This window comes from Buteo buteo, chromosome 19, assembly GCF_964188355.1.
Source record: "Buteo buteo chromosome 19, bButBut1.hap1.1, whole genome shotgun sequence".
NCBI lineage: Eukaryota > Metazoa > Chordata > Aves > Accipitriformes > Accipitridae > Buteo > Buteo buteo.
The window spans coordinates 13,949,701-13,974,329 of record NC_134189.1 but is presented as its reverse complement, the minus strand read 5'-3'; the positions used below and the strand labels follow the sequence as shown (position 1 = coordinate 13,974,329).

General features: G+C 51.8%; 1 protein-coding gene across 2 annotated transcripts in view; it reads right to left on the bottom strand.

Annotated features, from left to right (window-relative positions):
- Nucleotides 1–15,017: 15,017 nt before the first annotated feature.
- CECR2 (CECR2 histone acetyl-lysine reader) overlaps nt 15,018–24,629 on the bottom strand; it is a 97,630-nt gene continuing 88,018 nt past the window's right edge. For both annotated transcript variants that reach the window (XM_075051222.1, XM_075051223.1), the window contains 8 exons: nt 24,476–24,567; nt 24,064–24,190; nt 22,228–22,658; nt 20,957–21,085; nt 20,005–20,827; nt 16,560–17,970; nt 15,597–15,702; nt 15,018–15,316 (listed from right to left, as the gene is read on the bottom strand). In XM_075051222.1, the coding sequence (XP_074907323.1) occupies nt 15,311–15,316; nt 15,597–15,702; nt 16,560–17,970; nt 20,005–20,827; nt 20,957–21,085; nt 22,228–22,658; nt 24,064–24,190; nt 24,476–24,567 (3,125 nt within the window). In that variant the 3' untranslated portion in view covers nt 15,018–15,310. The remainder of the gene's footprint in view (nt 15,317–15,596; nt 15,703–16,559; nt 17,971–20,004; nt 20,828–20,956; nt 21,086–22,227; nt 22,659–24,063; nt 24,191–24,475; nt 24,568–24,629) is intronic.

Below are 24,629 nucleotides of genomic sequence, written 5' to 3'. Positions count from 1 at the left end.
AAAAAGGCTTTCCATGCCAGAGGGTGTAGCAGCCCATGTGCTAGAGGCATTGCATTGCTCTCAGTCCCTGGTGCATCTCTGAGGGTCTCAGGGATTCCCCAGAGGCTGAGGCTGGGAAAACCCTACAGGACTATCAGGGGCTAAGCAGGCTGCAGAAATTCGCAGGGGACAAAGGTGGATGTCTGAGGGGGCTTTCCTGGTCACCATGTGAATCTGTAACACCGCTCAGCTCCTCTCAGTTGCGCGGGGTGGGGTGCGAGGTGCAGGGGTACTGCAGAGCCCCCCCAGGGTGACAGATCCCTTCACATCCCACTCCAAGAAGGAGCAAATCCTGGAGGCAGGGAAGTGGGATAGAAAACCCACGAGGCAACCCACGCTCACCCCCCGCTGCCAGATGCTGTTGGTGGGAGCAAAGGGTGCCTTCCCCCGCTGGCGCGGCCCAGGCTGCAGGGAGTGCCAAAGACGAAAGGGGGTTTGGAAAGCAAACAAAGGAAGGGAAGGAAAATATCTTGGACAGAAGATAGAGAGCATAAGTTATAAGTCTTTTGGGAGGCGCGGGGGGGGGGGTGTGTGTGCGCACGCGTGAATGGAGGATGCAGTGAGCAGCAACTTTGATCTCCCAGGACATCTGGCATATGGGCATCCGCCATACATCTGCCTATAGGGCAGGCCCAGAGACATGCGTGACTGGGAGAGGGGGGGATGAAAACCCAAAGCAAGATGCTCGCTGTTTCCCATGCTCCGTGCACCCTCTCCTTCAGAGCAGGCAGGCGGCATCCGCCCCGGAGAAAAGGCAGGCGCTGGTGGAGCCAAGCAGCGTCCAGCCCTGGCTCCCCGCTGTTCCCACGCCCTCCGATGCCCCGGGGTGAGCGCTGCCGTGCCCGGCCACGGCCCCCCCAAACCGCTCTGAGCAACGTGGAAGCTGCGGCCGCAGCATGGAGGGGCTCCTGGGCTGGAGGGAGAACAGCTAAAGCAGGGCCTGGGGAAAGGAGACCGACCTTTGGGGTGCGTGCCCTGGGTTTAATTTCAGTGAGGCCTGAAAATGGGCACTCTGAGCCCAGGTGGCACAACGTGCCCCCCGGGATGGGCACGGGGCACTGGGCAGGGTGGTGAGGAGGGGCCGCGTTTGGTGTTTTGGCAGTGACGAACCCTAAGGGGGGGCAGGCCCAGGGCCAGCACCCAGGGTACAAAATCCCTTGCACAACAGCCCGAGCCTGCAGCTGCTGGCCCTGTTCAGCTGCAGTGGTGGTCACCGTGTGGTGGGACATCAAAGTCATTGAGCCCCAGTGCTGCTGACTCAAGCATTCTAAAAAAAAAGCCCCGAGAGATTTGCTTACAAGGGAAAAGGGTTTGTTTCCTCTTGCCATGTGAGCAGGGAGGGCACTTGAGCTTTTCTTTACAGGCAATATTTTGAAATGAAAGACGACTGTCAAGTAACATTACCTGCAGCTTGGCAAACAGAGAAAGCAGCCCTACCCAGAGTCGTGCCAGAATCACAAGCTTTGGCAATAATCACTGCTGGCAGGTCTCTGGCCTTTCAGGGGGCTGAATTGGGGTACTTTTGTCCCTGCTGAGAGGAGCAGTCCTGTCCCTGCAAGGGCCCCAGACCAGGGCAGCTTTCCCTGAACTGCTGCAGCAAAGCGTGCCCCACTGTGACACCCCCCATCACGCCACCAAATGGGAGGCATCCTCATTGCACGATGCCCACAGACGTGCCCATCAGTCGCACACATGGGACGGCAGCTAGCACGTGTGCCTGTGCAATGGTCACCGCCTTCTCCTTCTCCAGACCAGACATCTGCCTCATGGTGGGTTGCACCAGCAAAGCAAGCCCTGGTGTGACCCCCGCAAAAAGGCTGTTTCAGTGGTAGGCTTTGTTCTCTTCTACCCGGAGAAGAAGCTGCCCCTGGCCCTGCTCAGGGCATCCTCTTGAGGGAACAGACTGGTGACAGGGGGCTTAGCTCTCTCAGAGGGTGCTACCGCTGCACTTGGTCCACAACAGCCTCCCGGCAGCTGGAGGAAAGCAATGAGATGGTGGATGCTCCTGAAGCTCGCTCACACCTGGGGCTCTCACCACCAGGAACCACTGGGACCCACGGGGCGAAGGGCGTGAGGCAGGTCAAGCCGGGGAGGGGATGTGGGGTTTGGCGGGGGGGGGATGGCTCTCAGGGAGCTGGGCGCCGAGCCAGCTGTTGGGGACGTGCATGCAGACAAGGGCAGACAAGAGGTTTCGGTTTGGTGTGAGTCAGGCAGCGGGCACACAGGTGCGGAGGGGAAAATCAGCAGGGAAGGAGAGAGCTGCAGGGGAGAAATGGCATCAGCATCCAGGCAGGCAGGCTACAAAGTGTGACAGTGATTGACATAGGAGAGGACGGTGATGCCTAGAAAGAGGTCTGGTTTGTCTTCTACAGACTTTCTGGGGTACTCATGCATGTCTCCCTCTTCCTCCTCCTAGCCCAAGGAGCTACCTCCCCCAACATAATGTTTTCAGTCTGAGGTGTAAAAGGTCTTTCCCTTCCCTCCTCCTCCCTGAGCTCAACAGATACCCATCAAACAAGGAACATTTCTCCACATCATGGTCTGCTGTGCCTGGAAATCAGCACATAGCTCCTTCCTAGGAAAAAAGTACCCTGGTTCTGGTTCCCATCCAAGTGGTCAGGCTGGAAAGGATGGTCTGGGTGTTGCAAGGCCATGCGTGCTGTTACACAAGGGGCCATTTGAAATATTGCAACCCTCCCTTCTGACCCCAAAACCTAGGCGCTCTCCAAGGGCTTGACCAAGGGGGATTCGTGACAGAGTAACTTCCCAAGGGAATCTGTCTGTAGCAGCAGGGAAGTGCGGTAGGACGTGTTTCCCTAGGGAAGCAGAGATCAGAGGGAGGGGAGGGGGGGGCAGGCAGCCAAGGGAAGGGGGGGGGGGTAGACTGGTATGCGCAGGCTGCATTTCCTCGGGGGAGATTTGTTTCATATGCAGGTATGTCTTCAAAGGGGACACCCGGGTGCAGGGGAAGATGTACTCCTGGAATGAATTGCCACCCTGGGAACTTGAGTGGAGAGGCAGACGCCTATGGGAGCCATTTCCCAGGGGATGGTTCTAGTTTGCTGCTGATTTTCCTAACAAAACATAGTGGTGTGGGATTTTCAAAAAGCTGTGCAGCCTAGAAATGTCAGGGACCATTAGCGGCTGGGCCTTTGGAGGTGCTAAATCTGCCGGCATCTCCCATTTTGTCCAAGCTCCTGCTGAAAGTACAGTCCTGATGCAGCTGGCTGCTCTCCGGGGCTGGCTCGAGGCACAAGCCCTGCAAGACATCTTTCCCCACTCTGCTGATGTAGTAAATCGCGATCAGGCATCCTTCCCAGGAAAGAAAATTAAAGCAAACTCTCTCAAATCTCTCTGGCGGAAGCATATTGTGTGGCACACACAGTGGTTTCCCTCGCTGAATCCCCCATCGGTAGCTTGAATCCCCAGCTGAGCGAGCAGCTAGGCATCCCCTCTGCCTCTCGACCAAACCCGAGGGGCAAATGGGTGTCCTTGTGCCCCTTGGACAGGCATCCCCCTCCGCTGGCCGAAGGCAGCCCTTTCCCCCGCCCCTGGCGCAGGCCAGGCGAGGGTTTGATGGATTGCAATCCTCCTCTGCCATGGTCAAAACAAAGGTCACGGCCCGAGGAAATTGCAAACAACTTTTGCCCACCGGCCCCGGAAGAACGGGCGCATTCGTGACAAGGGGGTGAACTTTTTACAATCCCTCCGCCCCGGCAGCCTCTTTGGGAAAGGAATTTAAAAAAAGCGGGCAGGGAACATGTGGCCTCCCAGTGCCGGCAGAGGAGGAGGGGGCAGCTCTGAGATGCTGTGCCGGCCCGTGGTGACCCCCTGCCCCTTCCCACCTTCTCTTCCTCCTCCGGCAAAAACGCTCTGTCTCCTCTCTGTTGGGCAAGCACAGGGCCCTCGGGGCAACCCATTTGGGGGCCAGCCTTTAGGGCTTTTGTTATGGTCCAAATTAAGTTTGCATTTTTTGTTAGCGCTTGGGAGACCCTAACATTCGTTATGCATGTGTATAAATATATACACAGCAACACTGCACCCTCAGACTGAGCTTACGGCTGGGAACAAGGCATTTGGGTCCATTCCCACCTGCCAGGGACAAGGCCTGCTCCAGTGGGCAAGTGGCTTTGCTTTGCCTTTCTGTGCCTGTGCCTTCTCCACCAAACAAAAATTGTGGCTTTGAGGGCTGCAGGAGATATGGGGGGGGGGTCCCACCCCTCAAGAGGTCGCCGGCTGCTTGGAGAAGTTGCATTTTACATCTCAACATGGGACAAAAATGAAAATCTTGACTCTATGACTGTATATATTTTTCCTAATACCTATAACTAAACATTTCTGCGAATAGAAACCATTCATTTTAGCCTAAATCTGAGTCCTTCTGAGCTACCCCAAGTGCCTGCCTTAGTCCTGCCTTTCTGTGTGAGGTGGTGTGTCCCATGCTCAAGTGTGGTGACTAATAGGAAAATTCAAGATGGGAACTTTACCTGCAAGGTTCTTTATTTTTAGTGAAATACACACTCCCCCCAAACCACTGATGGGTGCCGAGGACTCTCCGGTTCTTCCCTCGCCTTTAGGCACCCCTCAAAGATGCACCATCCATCAGCTCTACCAAAACCCTCCTGGAGTTGGAGCTCTCCCCGGGGGCTGCCCCGTGATGGAGGTGAGGGGCTGCCATTTATTTCCATACCCAAACTGGGCACTAAACTGGTCCCTACTGAAACTCATTCATCCACCCATCCCCAGTTCAAGCCTACACGAATTAGTGAGCTGCTCTGAGACGGCTGGACAAAAAGCTGGTGGTGAGAAGCATCCCAGTTCTCAGGGAGGAGGGTAGAGAGGAAGTCAAGTTTAAAGCCTCAGCCCAAGAGCTCAGGAAAGCTCTTTTTTAGTACAAGGGGACAGCTTTGCCAACCCATAGTGGGGAAGGAAGGAGAAGAATAAACAAAAATTATGGACATCAGAAAGAAGGAAGAAAGGTACAGAATTAGGGGGACACATGGCCTAGCTTGATACTGCCTGTTACCCTCACGATAGCATCTTGTCAAGGTTAGGATGTGGCATTTCCTATAGCACAGATAAGCTTTGTCTTCGCCTGGGCTGCAAGGCAGCTCTACAAGCAGTGACTTTCCACCCCTTCCCTGGGACTGGTTCCAATTAACGCCGGCTCCGCTCAGCGCTGGCTTAGCCCCAGGATTAGAAATCTCCCCCTGCCAATCCCCTCTGACCCAAACGCTTCCTGGGACTGATGGGGCGACCAAATTCCTCCCCTTCCTAAATTGGACAGCTTGCTCTCGTCACCCCGAACTCTGGCCCCTGCAGGGGGGAGAGGGGGAAGGGGGATATGTGACAGAGAGCAGCCCTTCGCCCGCCCCCGGGAACAACTCACCTTGCCCCAGCTCGGAGGGGCCAACGTCCTCAAACAGCCTTTGCAGGGCCCGGAGCTGCAGCCGTGTCGGGAAGTGCCCACTGGGATGCTTGGCTTCACCTGCCTGGCCCAGGCAGAAGGGGCAGATCCCACACTCGGCTGGCGGTTTTGGGGTGCTTGAGCTGTCAGGGTGCAGCAGATTCCATCTCGGGCTCCTCCAAACTCCCAGGTGCCAACACGTGCTCTGCGGGCTTCTTTGCGCATAAAATATGCAGGTACGTGGCGGGATAAGTCAGTCTCAGACCAAGCCATGGAGGGAGGGTACAGCGAGTCCCTGAACGGCCCCAGGAGCAGCGATGCACCGGGGATTTACAGTCAGCTCTTGAACAAGTCATTCACTGGGGCTCATCTGCCCGTCTTTGTGCACAGAGAGAAAGAAGAGCTATGAGGACAGGATGAGCCCCTGGTTTGGCTGGCAAGTGTGGGGTCCTGTGTCACAGACCAATGTTTTGTGAGCACCTTTTGGCAGAGGCAGCTTCGGTGCCGAGAGCCAGGCGAGTGTGCTGGGCTCGGGAGCAGCCCCAGCGAGGCTCCCGCAGGAGAGGCAGGTGGAGCCCGTGGTGTGAGCAGCTACACTGTGAAGCTGTTTTGGCAGGAGGAGATGTGAGCAAGAGCATCTGTTACCAGCCCTGGAGGAGGCAGAGGGAGCTTTTACCAGCTAGAGCCGGGGAGGAAGGGGAAGGGGCATGCAGCGTGCACCTGGGAGCCTCGGTGCCCCTGGCCTTCTACCGTTCATTCCCTGTGCCCCCTTTTGCTGGCACCAACCTTTCCTTAAAATCGCCTTGATTTTGTCCTGATGAAAAGCTGCTGAATCAGCAAAGTTGAGCAAGGGACCAGCTGAGCAAGGGCCAAGTGCAAGCTGCCCCAAAGCACATAGAGCAGGTGCCTTCCCGCATGAAAAGGTATGGCCAGTTCCTGGTTCTGATGCTGAAACCCTCATGAGAAAGTCTTTCAACACGTCTCTGCTGGGAAGGCTGAAACCACTGCCCGATCTCACATGGGAGATTTAATAAACAGCAAATGGCAAGTGTCGTTTTGGGTCCGATGTGGGTTTGGACCACTGCACATAAGCTCTAAAGGCTCTAAAGTCCTCTAACAGCCCCTGAGGACCGTCATACCCTATGCTGCTTAGCATTAAAGCAGCACAAAGGGGAACCCTGCAGGCTACATCGGTTCCTCCTTCGTAGCAGCATCACTCCGTAGGCTTTACTAAAGGGCAGTCACCCTTTTTAAAGCAAAGAGAGGTTTTGGGTGAGTGTGGGGGAACAGACTACCTGCGACCCAAGACTGCGTGGTGTTTTGGGGATAAAGGCAGGCTTTCCAGCACACCTGGGCTGCAGGAGAACCCACAGCCCACCAGGGACTTTGGGGAAAAGAAGTGACACCATCTCATTTCCACAACTGGGTTGTTCGTAGGCAGACAGCTGTGTTTCAGAAGGGGAAACAATCCCAATTAGCTTTCCAGGTGTTCTCTTGTAAATGGCTTTCAGGTGGTACAACTGTGTCTGCAGTCCAGGGCTTTGTCCCTCTGAAACAAGCCCTCTGTGTTCCCCTCCCACCCCCATCCGCTCCCCCCTTACAAAGGAAGAGGGAGACCATCCAGGAGGCAAGAAAACACACATACAGCATGGGTGATTGCTATTTTAAGAACGTACTTTATACAAAATAACCAATTCATATGGAAATAAAATCTACAGACCTCCAAGGATCAAGCTTTTAAAAAAGTTCTTTAAAAAAATTACCCAACACACAGTATTAAACTAACTATTGAGGTAACTGTCGCTCTTGGGGAACAAAGGTAATCAGCAGACCAAGACAAAATATACACAATATAAAAATAAATAGCATTCCCCTTTCCAGTATTGACCAGGAAAGTTCACACAACTTTGCAGCAGCAGGAGAGAGAAGAGGATCCCTGACACTGTGCTCTATGGGACAGGAAGGGAGGTGGGGGTGAGAGCCAGGGGGGCTCCTGGGCACCAGGCGACGGAGAGGTGCAGCACCTGAGCCCCCACTGCGGAGAGGAGCACCGGGGTGAGCCACTCCAGCATGAACTCCTTCCACTGAGAAAGTCAGGCTAGCAAATCCAACCTTTCCTAAACAGCACGGGCAGTTGACCAGCTCAGTTTCTAACCGAGACGAAGACGAGCAGGACCAGCCCTAGAGCATTAGGTCCCACCACCCAGCAAAACACCTCAGTCCCGAGCCCCATGCAGGTCAGATTCCCCCACCGAAGGATGCAGGCAGGGGTTCTTTTCACAGCTTGGTGTGGGAGGTCTCTGCCACAGCATCAGCTCACCCTCCCGTTGCCCTGGGACAGTTGCAAGCAGTTGACAGGGGCCAGGCTTTTGCCCCCATGGCCCCTAAACTCCTTCCCCACCCAACAACAAAAAACACAGCAACATAAGAACAGCCTCACCTAACGAAAGGCCCCCGTTTTCTCCTTGTGCCCCCAACAGACAGATTACATTCTTTACAAACTTACAATAATACAAAAAAACCCCCGACATCACCCAACTTCAGAAAAATGGACATAGTGACATAGGCTCTCCTGCTACCTCCCCCATAAATGCCAGGTGAAGCAGCAGCGGGTCGCTTTCCTCCCCCAGAGGCATTGAATCGGTGGTCCACCCACCCCTCACTCCGCGGCAGCAACAGGCACCCCTCTTCCATGTGCTCTGCTTTGTGGACAAGGCTCAACTTTACCAACTTGCTCCCTTCCCCTTCTACCTTCCCAAACAGAGGAAGCAACCAGCTCGCTCTCAGCTACCTAAATCACTCCAACAGTCACTGGGAAAGCAGGAACGTGACATAGATAAAATGCAGGGCCACAGAAAGCACCTTGCTTCCCACTCAAACTGTGAAACCCCCCAGTGTTTCATAGCCATCCGTTCCTTGAAACAATATGGGAAGGTCAAAGTTGCACTGCTGCACATTATTATTGCTCAGAAAAAATCAGGCAGCAGTGTTCATTGATCTATCAAGCAAGAGAGGCAACAGTTTTCATGGTTGTACATAGTATATATTTTAAACCCAAGCTCCCTTGGAGGTAGGCACGCCAGGATCATGCGCGGGAACCCTGCACAGGGGCCAGGAGCAAATCCTTGTGCTGGCAGAGGGACAGACAACTCTGTGCCAGGGTGGCAAACCCTGGGGGCATGTGGGAGAACACCAGTGAGCCACTGAGGACACCTTAATTTCATGAGGACAGTAAATGTGTACTCCCCACCTGCTTTGTATATGCATGTGCAGAGGAGACAGCTGGCAAGTTCAACCTTCTGCCTTTCTACTCGCGTGGGCAGTGAGCTTTCATCTCTGCACTTGACAGCAACAGACTGCAGCAAAGTGAGCAGAGGGAAAGAAACTTGAAAGCTAGGAAGCAAGGAGAGGGGAAGTGTTGGTGCATGACACAAAAGGGGATCAGAGGACTTTCCAGACTAAAGATTGAGGCCTGAGCTCCTGTAGCTGCCTGGCTGGCTTCAGAAAGGGAGATCGCTCCTCTGACGTACTCAACAGTTTTTCAGTGCACTATGTATCTGCTTGCCTCTTACTGATTTGAAGGCCCAAGGAATCCCTGATGGCCATCTGGTCTAACTTTGTCCATAACAAGGGAATTTTGCCCACACAGAGTCAGTTCCACTTTTATTTAGAAGATATTCCACTTCCTGCCCTTCTGCTAGTAAGCCATGTGTTTCCAAACAAACGGGGCAAAGGACAGAGGGACTTGCTAGAGTTGGTGAAAATCCCAATTAATCCTCAGCCCTAATTAATCCTTTGTCCCTTCTTCCACTGGTGGATGTAGCTCTTGCTTTCTCCTGGATGTACTGTCCACTTTGACATCCACATTTCAAAAAGAAGAAAATCTTTGCCAAAAGAAATCTAGGCCACTGCTGCGGATTAAGGACACCCCCCCCCCCCCCCCCCCCCAGTCAGTGCAAGGCCAGCAGTGTTAAAACTACAGAATGCTCCACGGTCTCTCAAATACTGCACGTGAGCCGAGGCAGGAGAGTAATCAAAAAGGGAATGGCACCGCACAGCTTGCTACACCTGCACTTTGAAGGTACACTTGGATGTTACTATCTAGTTTCAAATACATACAACCCTGTCCTGAATTTCCTTGCCTAGGGGTGGACTGAGCCTCACGCTTGTCATCCCAGGAGATCCTATTTGGAGACAGCTGGAAATGGGTCCCCCCAGTTCTTTTTCAGAGAGGGAGGTGGGCAGCAGAGAGTGAAAACCAAAGCGCATAGTTCATTATGTGCTGGTTAAAAGCATTTTCCTTCCGCATGGGCGGCAGGGGTCCTGCCAAGCCCGAATGTGCTTTATCCCCATCTGTATGTTAAACAGGTACAGATGGGGAAAGGCTGGAAGGTCAACGTTTGAGATGCTTTCTCAGTTACAATAAGCACACACTCTTAAAGCTTGTCACATGGCCTGCAGCTGCAACGCTACTTTCACAGCCTGCTATCTCAATCTCAGCCTTACAGAAATGTTACAGCACACACACCTGCTCTTCAACCATCAGTGCCTAACTAAAAGCAAAACAGGAATTCTGCAAGAGCAAACTCCTCTAACACCAATGCACCACAGTAAAAACTTCTTAAGGGGTAGTTCTGGTTAAGCACAGACCCAGTTGCATGGTTGGTCTGCAGCGAGGGGAACCAGGGGCAACCACATCGTCACCAGTTCTCCTGTTTGTCTTCTCCAAGCCACCCCTCGGGATGGTGCTTCTCCATCACTTGGTTCGACACCTTCTCCAAAACTCCACAATGCATCTGGCAATGCACCGCCTCCTCAGAAAAGGAAAGCAGAACAAAGCCATCAAGAGCAAAGCAACAGCCCAGGCTCAACACAGAGATGCACAGAAGACTGACAGAGATCAGTAGAGGGAAAAAAAGAAGGTTGTTTTCTAATTATACTTTCTTTTTAAATGGAGAAGTGTTGGGGTGAGAAGCTGCAGGAGAACTGCCTCAGTCAGCAGAATGAAAGACAGCCTCTGTGAGTAGCGTTCAGATAAGACATCAAGAAGCTGATAGCTCTCCAAGACCCCGAGAAACCACACTTACAAAAATATACACAGGAGATTTGTTTCGAAAAGTCTGCATGGGAAAGGCATTTGGCAGACAAGAAAGAATCAGAAGCTCTTCCAAGAAAAGTGTCTCCATGTACTTTAAAGTCACAAATCAAACCAGTTGGGCCTTGAAGCTTCAAATTTACTTTCCTCTTTTGTCCTCCTCATTGCAGGCTGGTGCCTTGGATTGCTACTGAGTGGTTTGGTGGGTCACACCATGGAATTTATAGACTGCAAACTTCTGCTGGACACAGCTAAAAATCACTGTGAAGCCTCAGTGACTGGCCTTCTTAAAATACTTAGTTGAATTGCCAGGGCCTGTAGGACTTAAGATGCCCAAAGCTTCCCGAGTCCCAAGGGGAGTTTATACAATGGCACTTATAATGACAATTGAACATCTCAGGATTTTGGGAACACCACACAGCACTTGCAAAGGAGGCGGTGGTGGGTAGAGCAAGAGGCTAAAAAGCCAGAGTAGCATAGAAAACTCTTCTGAGAATATTGGAAAATTTTGGCATGTTCAAGCATGGTCAGCATCATATTTGTTCTATGTATTATATAGTCTCGTTTAACAAGAAATCCGTAATTATAGCAAAACACATCCTCTGTATGGGAAAAGTAATAGCTACAGGAAACTTTGCAAAGTCACTAGCTCAGGATGCTTGCTGCAAAAGGACCAACAGTTAATATATTACACTATAACAGCACTGGGGGATGAGAAAGAGGGCTTCCAACCAGAGTCCAGAATTTCTCTGTATTGTGTTAAAATATCGTTTAAGATAGTGACACAAGTATGGCACTCAAAAGTCAGGATATTTTAAAATGCAGCTACATTTCTCCTGCACTGTATGCCAACCCATGGCAAAAAGTACCACTCCGAATGTAAAGAGCTGCCATTTTACTCTCTTCTAAACCCCTCCTTAAACCCGTCTCTTTCACAATACCTACAAAACAGCCCTGCGCAGCACAGGTTGGGAAACCATAAACTATAAAATTCACATTTTCTGCTTCTCCCTGTACATTTCCACTGGTGTTTCATCCCAGCAATCCACTCCCAGCCCCAAGCCCTCTGAGGGGTGCCCATTTTCTGTGATTTGCTCAGATTGTACCTACCAAGATAGAGCTCTGATTTTTGGGGCATCCCTAGATGTCATCATAAAAAGAAAAAAAAAAACACCAAAACAAAACCAGCCAAACACTTATGAACAAAGCATTTGAAAGTCTGGAAACTCAGAGCTAAGATTCCACAAGCAGCTCTATATCTTCATGTGCCCTGTCCCCAGGATAGCCTTATCCCTGTAGCCCAGCCATAGTTCCTCCAATGCTATATTAGTACTTTTCTAATATAAACCATGTGTCCTCACAACAGCAGCTTGTTAGTCACTTTAATAAGAATTATTGACTACATCAAAAGCCATTTACCTAGAAACCCTCCCAGGAGGAGTCAGCTTCACTACTCTGTTTTGTCTACAACCTGCAAGTCAAACCCTTCTCCCAGATTTGCATTATGTCAGGTGAGGGATAATATCTTCATGTCGCACACTCCACATAGGATCCTCAGAGTATCTATCACTAACACTCCACTACACTCTCCAGGCAGACCACAAGCAATTCTTGCCTTTCTTATTCATCCCCTGTTTTGATCTGGGCTTGGTACTCATCCAGATACCATGACCACTAGAACCATGTTTTCAGTGCCAGTTCCGTCTGAAGGCCAAGAGTGTTTCAGCTTGGTGGTTTTTTTTTTTAATAGCTTCCAAACCCCTCCTGTTCCACAAAGTTCACAATGAGCTGAATGAAAGGCACTTCAAATATTCAGGTAACTGTCTGTGATACAGAAGACACAGGCTGAAGTACAGCAGGGGTTGTTTGCAGAATCTACATTCACATTTCCAGAATTTCGAATACTTTGCTACAAGTTGCATTTTACAGTTCCTCTATTTTTAAATGTGCTATTTCAAATTATTTTTATATCTACAATGAACTAAAGATTGCTTTACAAGGAGAAGCAACCATGCTTTCATTTGTCCCAGGTTTATTGTCTTGAAGAGCAGTTATACTTGCACAGTTTTTCATAAATACCTACTACTGCTTCAGTACCTCCTCAGTGGAGGATCTAGACCTGCATTTCTGAGCAGCTGGGGCACCTCTGGAAACCCACTGCCAGCTGACAAGCCAGCAGGAGACCCTCAGATCTGGGACAAATTTGGATGAGCCATAGCCTAATGTTATTGGGTGGGGAGAGCAATTACCTGCTTCTCAGTCAAAGGACAACCTTCAGGATCATCTATTCCAGTTTACACCAATCCAGCAGTGACAATTGCTCTCTGACAGATGAACACAAACACAGAAAAAAACCCACGACAAAAAAATCTCCCTTTCATAACGTAATGGCATCTATAGATAGAGATTGTAAGTAATTGACATTATATTGAAGTCTTCCTTTGTGGAGGAGCCAGCTGTCCCAGGCAATTCACTGGACTAAGCAGACAACAGCTATAGTTCAGAGGCTAGCTGCAGCAGTGGGTATGAACAACTGCATTTATAAACATGCTTGTGGGAATAGCATTAAGAAGTTTAACTCCTGTTAGGCTTGGAAAATGCCTTGGCCCTACACAGCTCATCACAGGCAAAAGTACAGTAGCAACAGAGCAGTGGGACTCATTGGTAATTGGGCACTAATGTGGCAGTGCTTCCTTTCTCATCTTTCAGGCTTTTTGTTCTTCCAAAAGCTTAGGACAGAAGGAGTAATGGCTCAGTCAGATGCTACCTGCCATTTGCTCAAACAGCTTCGCCAGCACACCGTATATGTACACATCAGGACAAAGGTGATGCAGTCATGCATGCTAGTGCAATCCAGCTAAAGATATGAGTGATGGCACCATCCAATACAACAATGCAGCCAGAAGAATTTTCCAGAAACCCAGAGACAAAGACCCTCCCCTAGCTGGTACCACAGACTAAAGGACATGCTGCTCTGTCCTTATGTCTGCTGCCACTTGTGCTTTTGCTAGCACAATCTGTCCAGCACATTGGCACATCCTCCTTTTAACCATACCGCTGTCCCCCAGGGCAACCAGCAGTTTGCACTACGGCTGTGGTCCCAGCAGATCTTGCTGCCCAATCTTCTCACATAGCAACTCCACCTTGTTTTACCCCAGCTCCCCCAAGAATCATCAGCTGTATTTCCTTGTTACATTTAAGATGTGAATAAACGTCTGCAGATGAGATTCATATGAAACTCATTTGTCAAACCTACATTTAAACATTGGTGCCTGGCAAAGCACTGGCGCACAGGCGTTCCCCAGTGCAGTACTGCAACTGGTGAGGAAAGCCCCTGCAGACTGCTCACAGGCTCTGAGGAAAGCTGCCACTAGCCCTGTAGGACTTGCTGCTGCGGCATCAATGATGGCAAAGGTAAACCAAGTCAACTCCAGCACAAAGCCCTCTTGTCCCTCACCCCCTGAGCCATGCCACCTCTACATTTGATTTCAAATCAGTGCTTTCCGATTCACCCGCAACTTGCAAACACAAATCCATCGCCATTAGCCAACAAACAGCTCACACTGCAGCAAACCAACCATTCCCCCCAAAGTAGCCTCATGCTGTTCCTTCGCAGGTAACCAAGAGTGGTCAGGAACCACAGGGTACCTTCTGCTTCGCTGCTGCTAAGAAGTGAATATAGCCAAGGGACAAAGAAAGAAAGGTGGGGGCTTGTCTCCACTCCTCAGGCAGCAGGGCAGTACAGATTTGCACATTATTTGTTCTACTGGATAGGTGCTGCTCCACTGGTTTCACTGAAAGAAGTCTAAGATGACCAGTTATGTCATTTTCTGCTTTCTAGAGCATACATTTCTCCTATGAGAAAGGCAGGGAGAAGGGTATTATACTAGCAGAAGGGACAATGCCATGAGTGTCCTGTCGTGGTTTCAATTCCTGGTCCTGGTTTCCTTGTTCCCCCATGATGACAGGAGCTGGAAGTGCACTCAGGCCCTAGATCCAGAGGGTGGAGGTGGGGGTGAGAGGGGAAGGAGGAAGAAGACAAGAGAAAGAGGAGGACACGTTATGCTCCTGAGCAATTCCTGCTATTAAGTCAACCAACCGTCAGGTCGTGTCTCGGTTGCAGAGGACAGGAAAGAGGACAGCAAGTCATCCATCACACATTCCCTCACCTCTCCCCGCTCCCCCCAAACCCTCACCCTATCCTGAAAGATTTCAGTGTGATATGATTGTAAACAGTTAAGGATTCCTCCAGTGCTAAGCCCACTACAAGCTGGGCCCACCCCCTCCCCCGTTATGTACAATACATTCACCAACAACAGAAATTTATTTAAAAAGGCAACAGGTTAAATTCTGTAAACTGGATCCAGCTCCAAAACACACACATTAATACTACAAGTAAAATTCCATCATCGTCCTCTTCCACCCTGAAAAATATACCTGAGTTTAGCAGTCAATGAAAGTTTCCGCCCCCACCCCCGCCCTCCCCACCCGAAAAATCCCTCAAACCCTGAACGAGACGCAGTCTCCGGTCATGGAAAGCCACTAGTTTGCGATGCTCGCCCTGCGGTGGCGAGCCAGCTGCTTGGCTGGCTGGGGCCCAGCACCGTTCCAGGTTTCCAACACAAAAGCCGTTGCGGCACCATGTTCCACGGACCCAGGAAGCTACATGCTGCTTGGGCGAGGGGAGGGTGGGAGGAAGGCCTGCCCCTCCTCCCCCTTGTCCAAATCACGTGTGGCTTTCATCTTCGTGAGGTCCTTCCTTCCTCGGACTAGCTCTGGAAGAGGAAGAACAAGAGTTGGAGACTTTAACTGGCAGCTTTAGAAAGGAGTAACCTCATGATTGCATGCAACCAGTTCAAAGCTAGCACTGCCGGTCCACCTAGGTTACATTTTACAGTCAGCTAAGACATAGAGACATCCCCAACTCCTCTGCACAGCAGTAGTTCATTTCCCAGCTTCCTCCAGTGCTTCCCCTCTCATTAAATACTTCACTCCTTTAACCAGTGAGAAGGGAAAGACTCGCATTTCAAATCTGCTCTCTTTAGCAGCCCTTACTTGATCCAGAGGCAACGCTGATGGTTTTTGTGACGTCAGATCTTCCCGGGACATGGTTGCTGTAGGCATCTTCGGGAAGGGAACTTGAGCCTGATGCATTTGCATTCTGGAGCCAGGTTGAATGGAGAGAGTTTTAGCACATGAACACCAAGACCAAATCCCGTCTACTTTGTCGAATGCATACATACAACATTCGCATACAAGCATGCATCGCATGTATTCTTCTTTCTGGCTTCCCCCCAAAACACAACCTTTAATCCATGCCACTCCCCCAATGGCTTAGTTGTAAGCCAAGCTCTCTGAATGCTAGAAGGAGCACTGTCATGCTGGGACTATGACAAAACAGTAACAGTTGAAGCACATTTATAAAATCTGAACAGGGAATTTTCGGAGTAGCAGAATTTTCCACTTGGGAATAAAATGTGATATGCACAGTCTCAGTGAGAAGTACTTTTCTGTGAGGGAAATCTGAGACAGAGACGAAGGGACGAAGGGCAAAGTCAGAGGAAGGGAAAATGGGGCAACATTGAAGTAAAGGAGTTCATAACAAGAGGCTAATTTCCACTTTAGTTAGCTACTCTGCCTCACTATGAGAAAGTTGCCATAAAATTCTTGCAAAGAAAATGGCAAAAGTCCATTTGATTAAGAGATGCACAGCCCTGGATGACACATTAACAAAACACTATCAGATAGAACAAAGCACTGGTGTGGGGATGGATGGGACAGGCTAACAGGTCTCCCTCATAATGACTGCTACTTGTTTTAAGGAGCTGCAATGAGACTTTCACTCCAGCTTAAGAGACCTCTTACTCCAAGGGCCTAAGAGTCACCCGATAGCCTTCCAACTTCGATTGCCGTCTCCTCTGACTTCAAGCCATATCCTTTCAAGGATATCCAACACTTATCGTCACCCAGGCATCATCCCCCTCCCGCCTTGCCTTCTCGTAGAAAACATGGTCTTACCCCGAGGGTCTATACAAGTCCTGGGGTGGCACCCCCATGCCACCTCCACTGCCTCTCTGCTCCATCAGCAAGGCCTGAAAGTGACCTACGTTCTCCTCTCGGCAGCGGTAGAGGGGTCCCTCCTGAGAGAGGCCGTTGGCCTGGCCGGAGGCCGGATGATGAGACAGGTGAGCATTCATGGGCGATCCATATGTCCTGGGCTGGAAATGACCGGCGGGATGTCGAGATGCGTAAGGAGAGCCAGTCTGCAGCATCACCCCGTGGGGAGGGAAAGCCGACGGGCCAAATCCCATCCCCGAACCCAGGTGCGGTGGGGGGGCTCCGTAGAGGAACTCCCCCGCTGCCACCGAGCTTTGCCTCTTCGTGGCCGCGTTGTGGTTGTCCAAATCAAGAAACTCTTTGGGACTCTCCGGCCTTTCCTGGGACTCCTCGGACTTCTCGTCTTCAGGCCCCAGATCCTGCCCGTCGCTCGGAGAAACCTCTTTGGCACTCGCTACGTCCATGCGGTTGGGAGAGGCCAGGGCGGCGCTCAGTGCCTCGCAGCCCTGCAAGCCGCTGGCGGACCCCCGGTCCGGGAAAGGGGGTCTGGCCAGGGGCGGGTGGGCGGCGGGGTGCCCGCTGGGGCTGGCCTGGGGGTGGAGAGGCCTCTGCCAGTCCGAGTAGCCCTGCGGACAGGCGTAGTAGGGCGGTCGCTGGTAGTGGTGGTAGGAAGGCTGAGGCTGCGGCTGGTAGGGGTAGGGCATGCCCTGGGGGGGCCGATAGCGGGGGAAGACGCCGGGGTGGGTGCCGCTCGGCTGGAAGCCCCGTGGGGGAAAATGCTGGGGGTGGGAGGCGGGAGGAGGCGGCGGCTTCGCCCCCATCACAGGGCCGAACCCCTGCAGGCCGGGGTTGATGTGGTACCGCCCGGCCGAATTTGGGTATTCCAGACCAGGCATGTAGAGAGGGTGGAACTGGTTGGGGGCAGCCCCCATGGAGCCGGCGTCCACGCCGGGGAGGCCGGTGCCCTGCCCCATGCAAGGCACGGCCGCTTCGGGGAGAGCCTTCCCGCCGCCACAGAGGGGCTTCTCCAGCAGGCTGGCGGCGAGCCCCTTCCCCTCGGCGCCGGCTGCCGGCCCCTCGCCCGCCGCCCCATTCTCAGGCAGGGGACCCCCTCTCTCGGGGGCGGGCATCAGGTCCCTCACGCAGCCTGGGCCGCCGGCGTAGCTGCTCTCTGCCGGCCACGCGCCTTTGCCCTGCCCTGCCTTCAGGTCGCCCTTCACACCGGAGCCGTCCCCCTCCCCGTCCGGGGGCAAGGCGCGCCTGGTGCACTCCATGGGCAGCGGGGGCTTGGGATGAGGTAGGAGTTTGGCGTAGGCCCCGTCGGGAATGCCGATGCACTGAGCCTTCTCGTCAACGCCTGCCGGTGGCTCCACTGGAACGAGAGGGGAAAAAAGTCACACGTTGGACTAAATTTGGAAATCGGCCCTCCCCGCCCGACACATATGCACGCCTACTCGCGCTCACTCAAAGCACACGTGCCAAAGAGCAATTCCTGCCAGCTTAACCAGGTCTACCAAAGTAGCCTTTCAGCATCTCCTGCTGCGGCTGACCCAGAGTTGCTGGTCAGTTCTGCCTGACAGGTCCCTAACATCTGGATGGAAAAAGTATCCCACTTTTGTGCAAACAGAAGAGAAAAAGAAGTGACTTTCTAAAGCCATGAAGGTCCTTCCATTGTAAGTACTCACTCTTCTGCGGGGCTGCAGCCACCCACACCCATCACACAGTCTTCCCTTCAGAGACCTTTAGCAATTCTGGAGTGCATTTTTACAAAGTTGGGTGACTTTCAGTAGCTGCTTCTTTTAAAAGAGCTCTTTTAAAAATTACTCATGAGATTGCACCTCTCTTGGAAAGATGCCACACGTGGACAGAACCCTCAAGATACAGCACACTGTAATTTGCAAGCCACTGATAAGTCATACCTCCACTGGAGTAACACTGCACGCGTGGGTTTGGTCTGACACGTGGGTGTGCAGAGGCTGCCTAATGGAAAGGCAGAGTTGGGAAATACCACAGTGGGGTCCACATGATAGCAAGATAAGAAGTCAGGGTAATGGCAGCCTGATTTCAGGCTGTGTTGCCCTTTCTGGTCCACAAACGCCACTTGCCCACATCTTGGGCAGAAGCGCTACCACACACCAAGATGCTGTGAAGCCGATCACAGCCATATTTTAACCAACTGTGATTTGGAGATGCGGCTACTCTGCCCTGCAATCACTCAGCATCCTCCCCTAGTCTCTGTTCTACATCCAGCACAGTTAAACGATGATGACTTTTAAGCAATGCCACACAAGGAAAGAGTTTCCTCTTAGTGCAAGGCACACGAGGGATCGATAAAAGATGCAAGGGTTTTGATCTCTAGTTTACCAGCTAGAATTAATGAAAAAAAAATTTTTTTTGATCTCTGGGGTTTTTTGATCTCTACTTTAGGTTTGTTTTATTTTTAAGCGTTTTTTTGATCTCTAGTTTACCAGCTAGAACGAATGAAATTCAACTAGAAAGAAACTTGTGACGGCACACATGACACACTGCCATCCCACCTGAATTGACACGGCTGCTCAGGGGCTTTCAGGCAGTCCTGTTGTGTGAAGATTTTGAGAGCTCACAAGGCACGTGTGCATTTCAGAGGAGAAGCCATACTGACATATACTCAAAGGAGTATATTTAAACCAGTTATTCACATAACGTCTTCTTTCCTTACCTAACTCTCTGCAGATTTAATTTTTATATTAACTCCAAGTGAGCTCTAGAAGCATCACAGCCTATGCTTTGCATTTGCACCCCATGGCAAACTGATAACTTGCAGGTATAGCTGGGACAGAGGGGACCTCTGGCAGGCTACAGTGGAACAAAACAATCTTAAAAAAATCTAAGCGATGGCTGGAGTAGAAAATATATTCCAATTTAGATAAAAAAAAAATAAAAAGGTATGTGTAAAAACTGTGTGCCCCACAACTGTTTTATCAAGATTTTAATTATTTTCTAGAAGAAAAACCCCGCTTTTGTTGCTGAGCCTCAGCCACTGGTTAAAATCGGCTCTGGCGAGCCTGAAGGTCAGGGCATATTTTCCACTTCTCTAGTGGCAAAAATCCAGATAAAGCCACATTTGCAGACATAGATTTTGTGCATCTGCATGACAATTAAGGTTTGGGCCCCTACAAGTTTGGAGCCCAAGAGCAACAAAGCTGCCCTAGGGGTGCTCCTGCTCCCTCCCCACAAGCGCACACCAGCGGGCAGAGGGTCTGCCCCGGCACGGGAAATGGCGGTGCTGTGCCGCGGGCGGGAGGGATGCCTGGCAGGAAGCAAAGGGGAGGCAGGCAGGGGGATGCAGGTAACAGATGCAGGCAGGGAAGGTCAAATGCTACAGGCAGGGGCCGCTGCCTTGGCGGGCGGGTTCTCGAGGTGTTACCTTGGTTGCTGTCCGGCTCCATGGTCTGACTGGTCGGATCCTGCGAGCTCCCGTTCCCCACGACGGGTTTCGGAGGCTGCATGCCGGCGGCAGAGGCAGCGTGAGCCAGCTGGGGAAAGGGTCCGGGGAGGTGCGGCGGGGGCGGCTGGCGAGGGTGGTAAGGCACACCCGGCGGGCACACGCGGGACGACAGCTGCTGCATGGCGATCATCTCCGGGCTGTCCATCATGGAGTCCCCGCCCTGGCACCCTCTTTGAACCTGAGGCGGTCCCCCAAACAGAGCGGCCGGCGGCTGCGGCATCCTCTGGCCGGCGGCTTTCCCGGGCGGTCTGATATACCCTGAGGGAGGCACCCCGTGAGGTAGGAAGTTTGATTGCTCGGTCCACTGGCTGGGAGGCAGCGGCGCCCTCATGGCCCGGGGGTCCATCATATGCCCCAGGGCGCGGGGCTGGAGCGAGGGCCCCGGCCCCATGGGCGCCTTCTCCTCCGGCCCCACGGCGCCCTGGCTGCCAGGGCCGTGGCTGCCGTTCCACAGGGCCGGGTGCGTGCGGTTCAGGTACTTGTAGGGCCGGTACATGTGCCCCGGGGGGACCTCCGAGCCCTCCGGCGGCCTCATGGGGGGCCCGTTGTGCCTCGGGGGGAGGAAGCCCTGCTGGAACTGGGCCGGCGGGTAGACGGTGTCGGGTGGGGGGCCGCTGACGCGCCCCAGCTGCAGGGCGCCCGGCCGGGGGCTGAGGCCAGCGATGTGGGTCGGTCCTGCACACGCCTGCTTCTCCGGGGCAGCCAGCCTGTGCCCGCGGTGCTCGCTCAGTCCGACGGCCGGCTGGGGAGGAGCGGGGGGGAGAGAGAGAGAGAGAGGCAGGGTGGGTGTCGGTGAGAGCCGTCACACCGAGGAGCGGTGGAGACCTGCAGGTCCCAAGGTGCTGAATCCCTTGGCTGCAGCGTTTCTTACCTGCATGGCAAAGTGCTGGTGCTGCTGGACCGGGTCTCCGGGGTGGGGCTCAGGCACTCGCGGCGAGCCGTACAGTTTCGTGGGATCCGATCCACGCAGGGGACCAAACGTTCCTGGCACGGCTGGTCTCTGGGGGACGAGGGGGGTGTGGGAGGGAGAAATAAAACAATCTGTGAAGCGCAGAAAGGCAGTAGAGCTGCTGCAGGTGAGGGGAAGCCAAGGCTGGAGGAACCACACAGATGAGCAGATGGGCTTTTTGGAGATACCACAAAAAACCTGTAGTCTCTTCCCTACGAGGTGACACAGCTCCCCTGCTAAAGCCACTCTCTCACACCCCAGCCACGCGTCCCTGTGCTTAAGGTTGCAATACACTCACTTGCCACCCAACTACTTGGGAGCAAGCAAAAAGACTGGAGGGGGCAGTGGTTCACTCCAAGGAGAGGAGCGGACCACAAGAGTATGGAAAGTAGGATGATGGCGGAACTAGGATGACAGCGGAATGTGCTGAGTTTCCTTCAAAATACTTGTTGCCTCCAGCTCTCCTACTGCCTCCCACTATCTGCATCACAAGAATTGTTCTAAAAATTTTGTTTGATCTCCAGCTAACAGGGCAAGGGATAGCCTGGATCTCAGAGCAGCAGCTGATACACCACACCACAAGACATCATTGGTTAAAATGGAAAAGGCAGTGAAGGATGAGTGAGGAACAGCCCAGAGGGGAGGCAGAACAGGTGGCATTTAGAGAAGAAATGTTGGGCTAAAGAGAGGTCATTGCTGCAGTCCAGGGTGGCCTTGTGTTTGATTTTGTTTACTGCTTTTATAAATACTGAAGGCACAAATGCAGTAGTACACAGATGGCACAAAGTTACCAGGCATCTGTAAACAATTGAGACAAAAGAAGACCAGCTTGTTCAGCATCATAAACTGGAGATTAAAGAGGAAATGTGACTGCTTTGCATGCACAACGGGGTAACTGTCCAAGGAAAGAAGAGAACTGGGGGAGCCAGAGCTGGTGCAAGCCCACATGGGGGCATGCCAGCCATGGGAAACATTAGGAGATTGTTCCCAGGTAGCGTGGCAAAGACTGAAACTGTACCAGTTTAAATCTAAGGGCTGAAAAGTTTCAGTTGTAGAAAGCATAGCCCTGACCCTTAATCTCTGGGAAGAGGTTCTTGCCATGCAGTAGGGATTTCACAGTAGAGATTCATTCCCCTTTACCTCCCTCCCTCCACAGGCCTGATGGGTGAAGAACAGCAGAAACTGCTCCTTACCATCTGGCCGGGATGTGGCACAGGGCTGGGCATGCCACCGTACTGCAGAGAGCGAGGGAAACCTCGTCCATTGGAAGGGCCCACTTCTCGAGGAGGCTGCATTGGGTTGCCGCTTGGATCCTCTGCAGAGGACGAGGAGAAGGAGGAAGAGGAAGAGGAGGAAGAAGCAGGAGCTCTGGAAGTAGCTCGATATGGTGGAGGTTTTCCTCCATTTTCCAGGCGTTGCTGCCTCTTGCCCGGTCCATCTGGGTCTCGCGACCGAGTCCAAACACTGCCTGTGCTGGAGCGGCCAGTCCGCCGGCTCCTCTTCTCTCGTCTCCCGTCTTCTCTGATCCAAAACTCCTCATCTGTGTCTCCATCTTCCCCAGGGAAGTGCTTCATCATTGCTCGGTGGAAACACCTCTCTAAGTTGTAAGCCATCTTGGTGTATTCTGCAGTCAAAAAACCCAAACAACATCAGGGACAGAGCCTTATAGAGAGAAACAATTAAGCAACATCAGACTTTCCCCATCAGATAACTCATCTCCCCTCCACAAAGTTTCTTTGAGGAAGACGTGTTTCTAACTAGTCAACTTTGGTTTATGTTTTTAAACTCCATAAGCAACGCAGCGTCAGATTTGTTCAGTAACCCCACCAAAGGACAGGCAGAGAGGTATGACAAAGTACCATTAGCGGCACAGCCTGCAGAGTCAGCATTAACTCAGTGTTCCAGCATAGTGCCAAGAATTACATTACGAGAAGCACCACCTCTGCTCTCAGAGATGTGTGACCTGCAGAGTTAGCCAGCAGAGCGCTGAGAGAAGAAATGTGAACTTCCAGCAATGCTATTTGATTACATTCAGAGGCTTTTCTTGGACTCGTTCAAATCTCTGCTGCATGCTACAAGACAGAGGAAAAATCAGCAAACATATTTATCCATGTACAGTTTCTAAAGCACTTGCTGACCCTGACACGAAAGCTACTGCCAACACCAGTGTCCCCATTGCATCATTTCCACAATACAATTCTGCTCAGAGGGGCTCCTGCTTTTCATTGGAGTGGATAGGAAGGAAAAGACATGTGAGAGGTGTTAATGACAAGGGCTTGAAGCAAATGACTTTCCAGTTGTTTCCACTAAACTAACCCTGAAGTTTCTGGGGAAACAGAGCTCTCAGTGGCAGTGCAGGAATGCTTTTACTTGGGGCCCACAGCGACAAGCCAGGCAGCTCTATTTTCCCTTTCAAAGCTGTGCTGGTGAGACACAGTCTGCAGTGATGACCTACCATACGGGAAGTGATTTCTTACCTAAGCAACACGTAGAATTTTAACTGGCATGGCAATTAAACCCAAGGTTTCCCATTTGCAGACTCATGTTGTTCATTCAATAGCCAAGGAGCCTAAAATCTACATTTTCCATCCAAAGGACTACAAGCCTGGTTCATTCCTCACTTTTCTGTGGTACTCAACAAACACTGGGAGCTAACCAGACTCCAATGCTTTTCAAAGTCTGTGTTAGATATTATGAGAAAAAGGGGCACACAGACACACACAAGCATACGAAGGAATAAGCTCAGAAACAAACAGACTTTCTTCTCTTTGTATGTTCTACCTTCACCATCTACCAACATGGGAGTCCCTTGGTATGCCATGCCCCAATTCAGCATGACCAAATTGTGCCAAAAACCTCGCTAAAGCCCCAGGCCATATTACTCAGGAGCTCCTACTCTTTCGTCCAGCCTCTCAAAAATACCCTGAAAGAGAATAAGCACAAACCAAGTACTGGTGAGTGGGAAAAGATCACTGCTTGCTTTGACTGAGCACTGCAAATATATGAACTTAGCATCTTACTGCTCTTACCACTGCCTTCACCATTGTACTTAAGACAGTTCCTGAACATGGTCTTCATATCGCCCACAAATTCTTCCTTGGTGCAGTACTGACCTCCATTCAACTTCTTCTCCATGCTAGAGATGTCCATGGGGGCCTGAAACACAACAAAATGTCCCTTCACTTACAGCAAGCATAATCGGGTTTACAAAGTTGCATAGCTAGCTTCCTCACAGAGAGGGGATGGGGAGTGGAGGCTGCTCTCCTGAGAGGCAGCACCTCATCTTTGGTTTCCATGACTTGTAAGGCTAGAAGGGACTACTGGAGTCATGCAGTTTGACTGTGAGGGTAACACAGGCCACAAAACTTCAAAACACTTCCAAAAAACTGCATCCCAGTCAACAAAGTGCATCAGTCAAGATGGCTGGACCACTTCCCATACCTTAATGATCTGGTAGTAGTTGGGAGCATATGATTCATCAACGGGCTCCAAGAAGGGCCAAGAGTCCTTGTGAGCCTTTACCACATCTAGAACTGGCAGCAGCAAAAGAAAGGTGAACGGTTACACACACACACCCAGAGGAGTATTTTGCTTT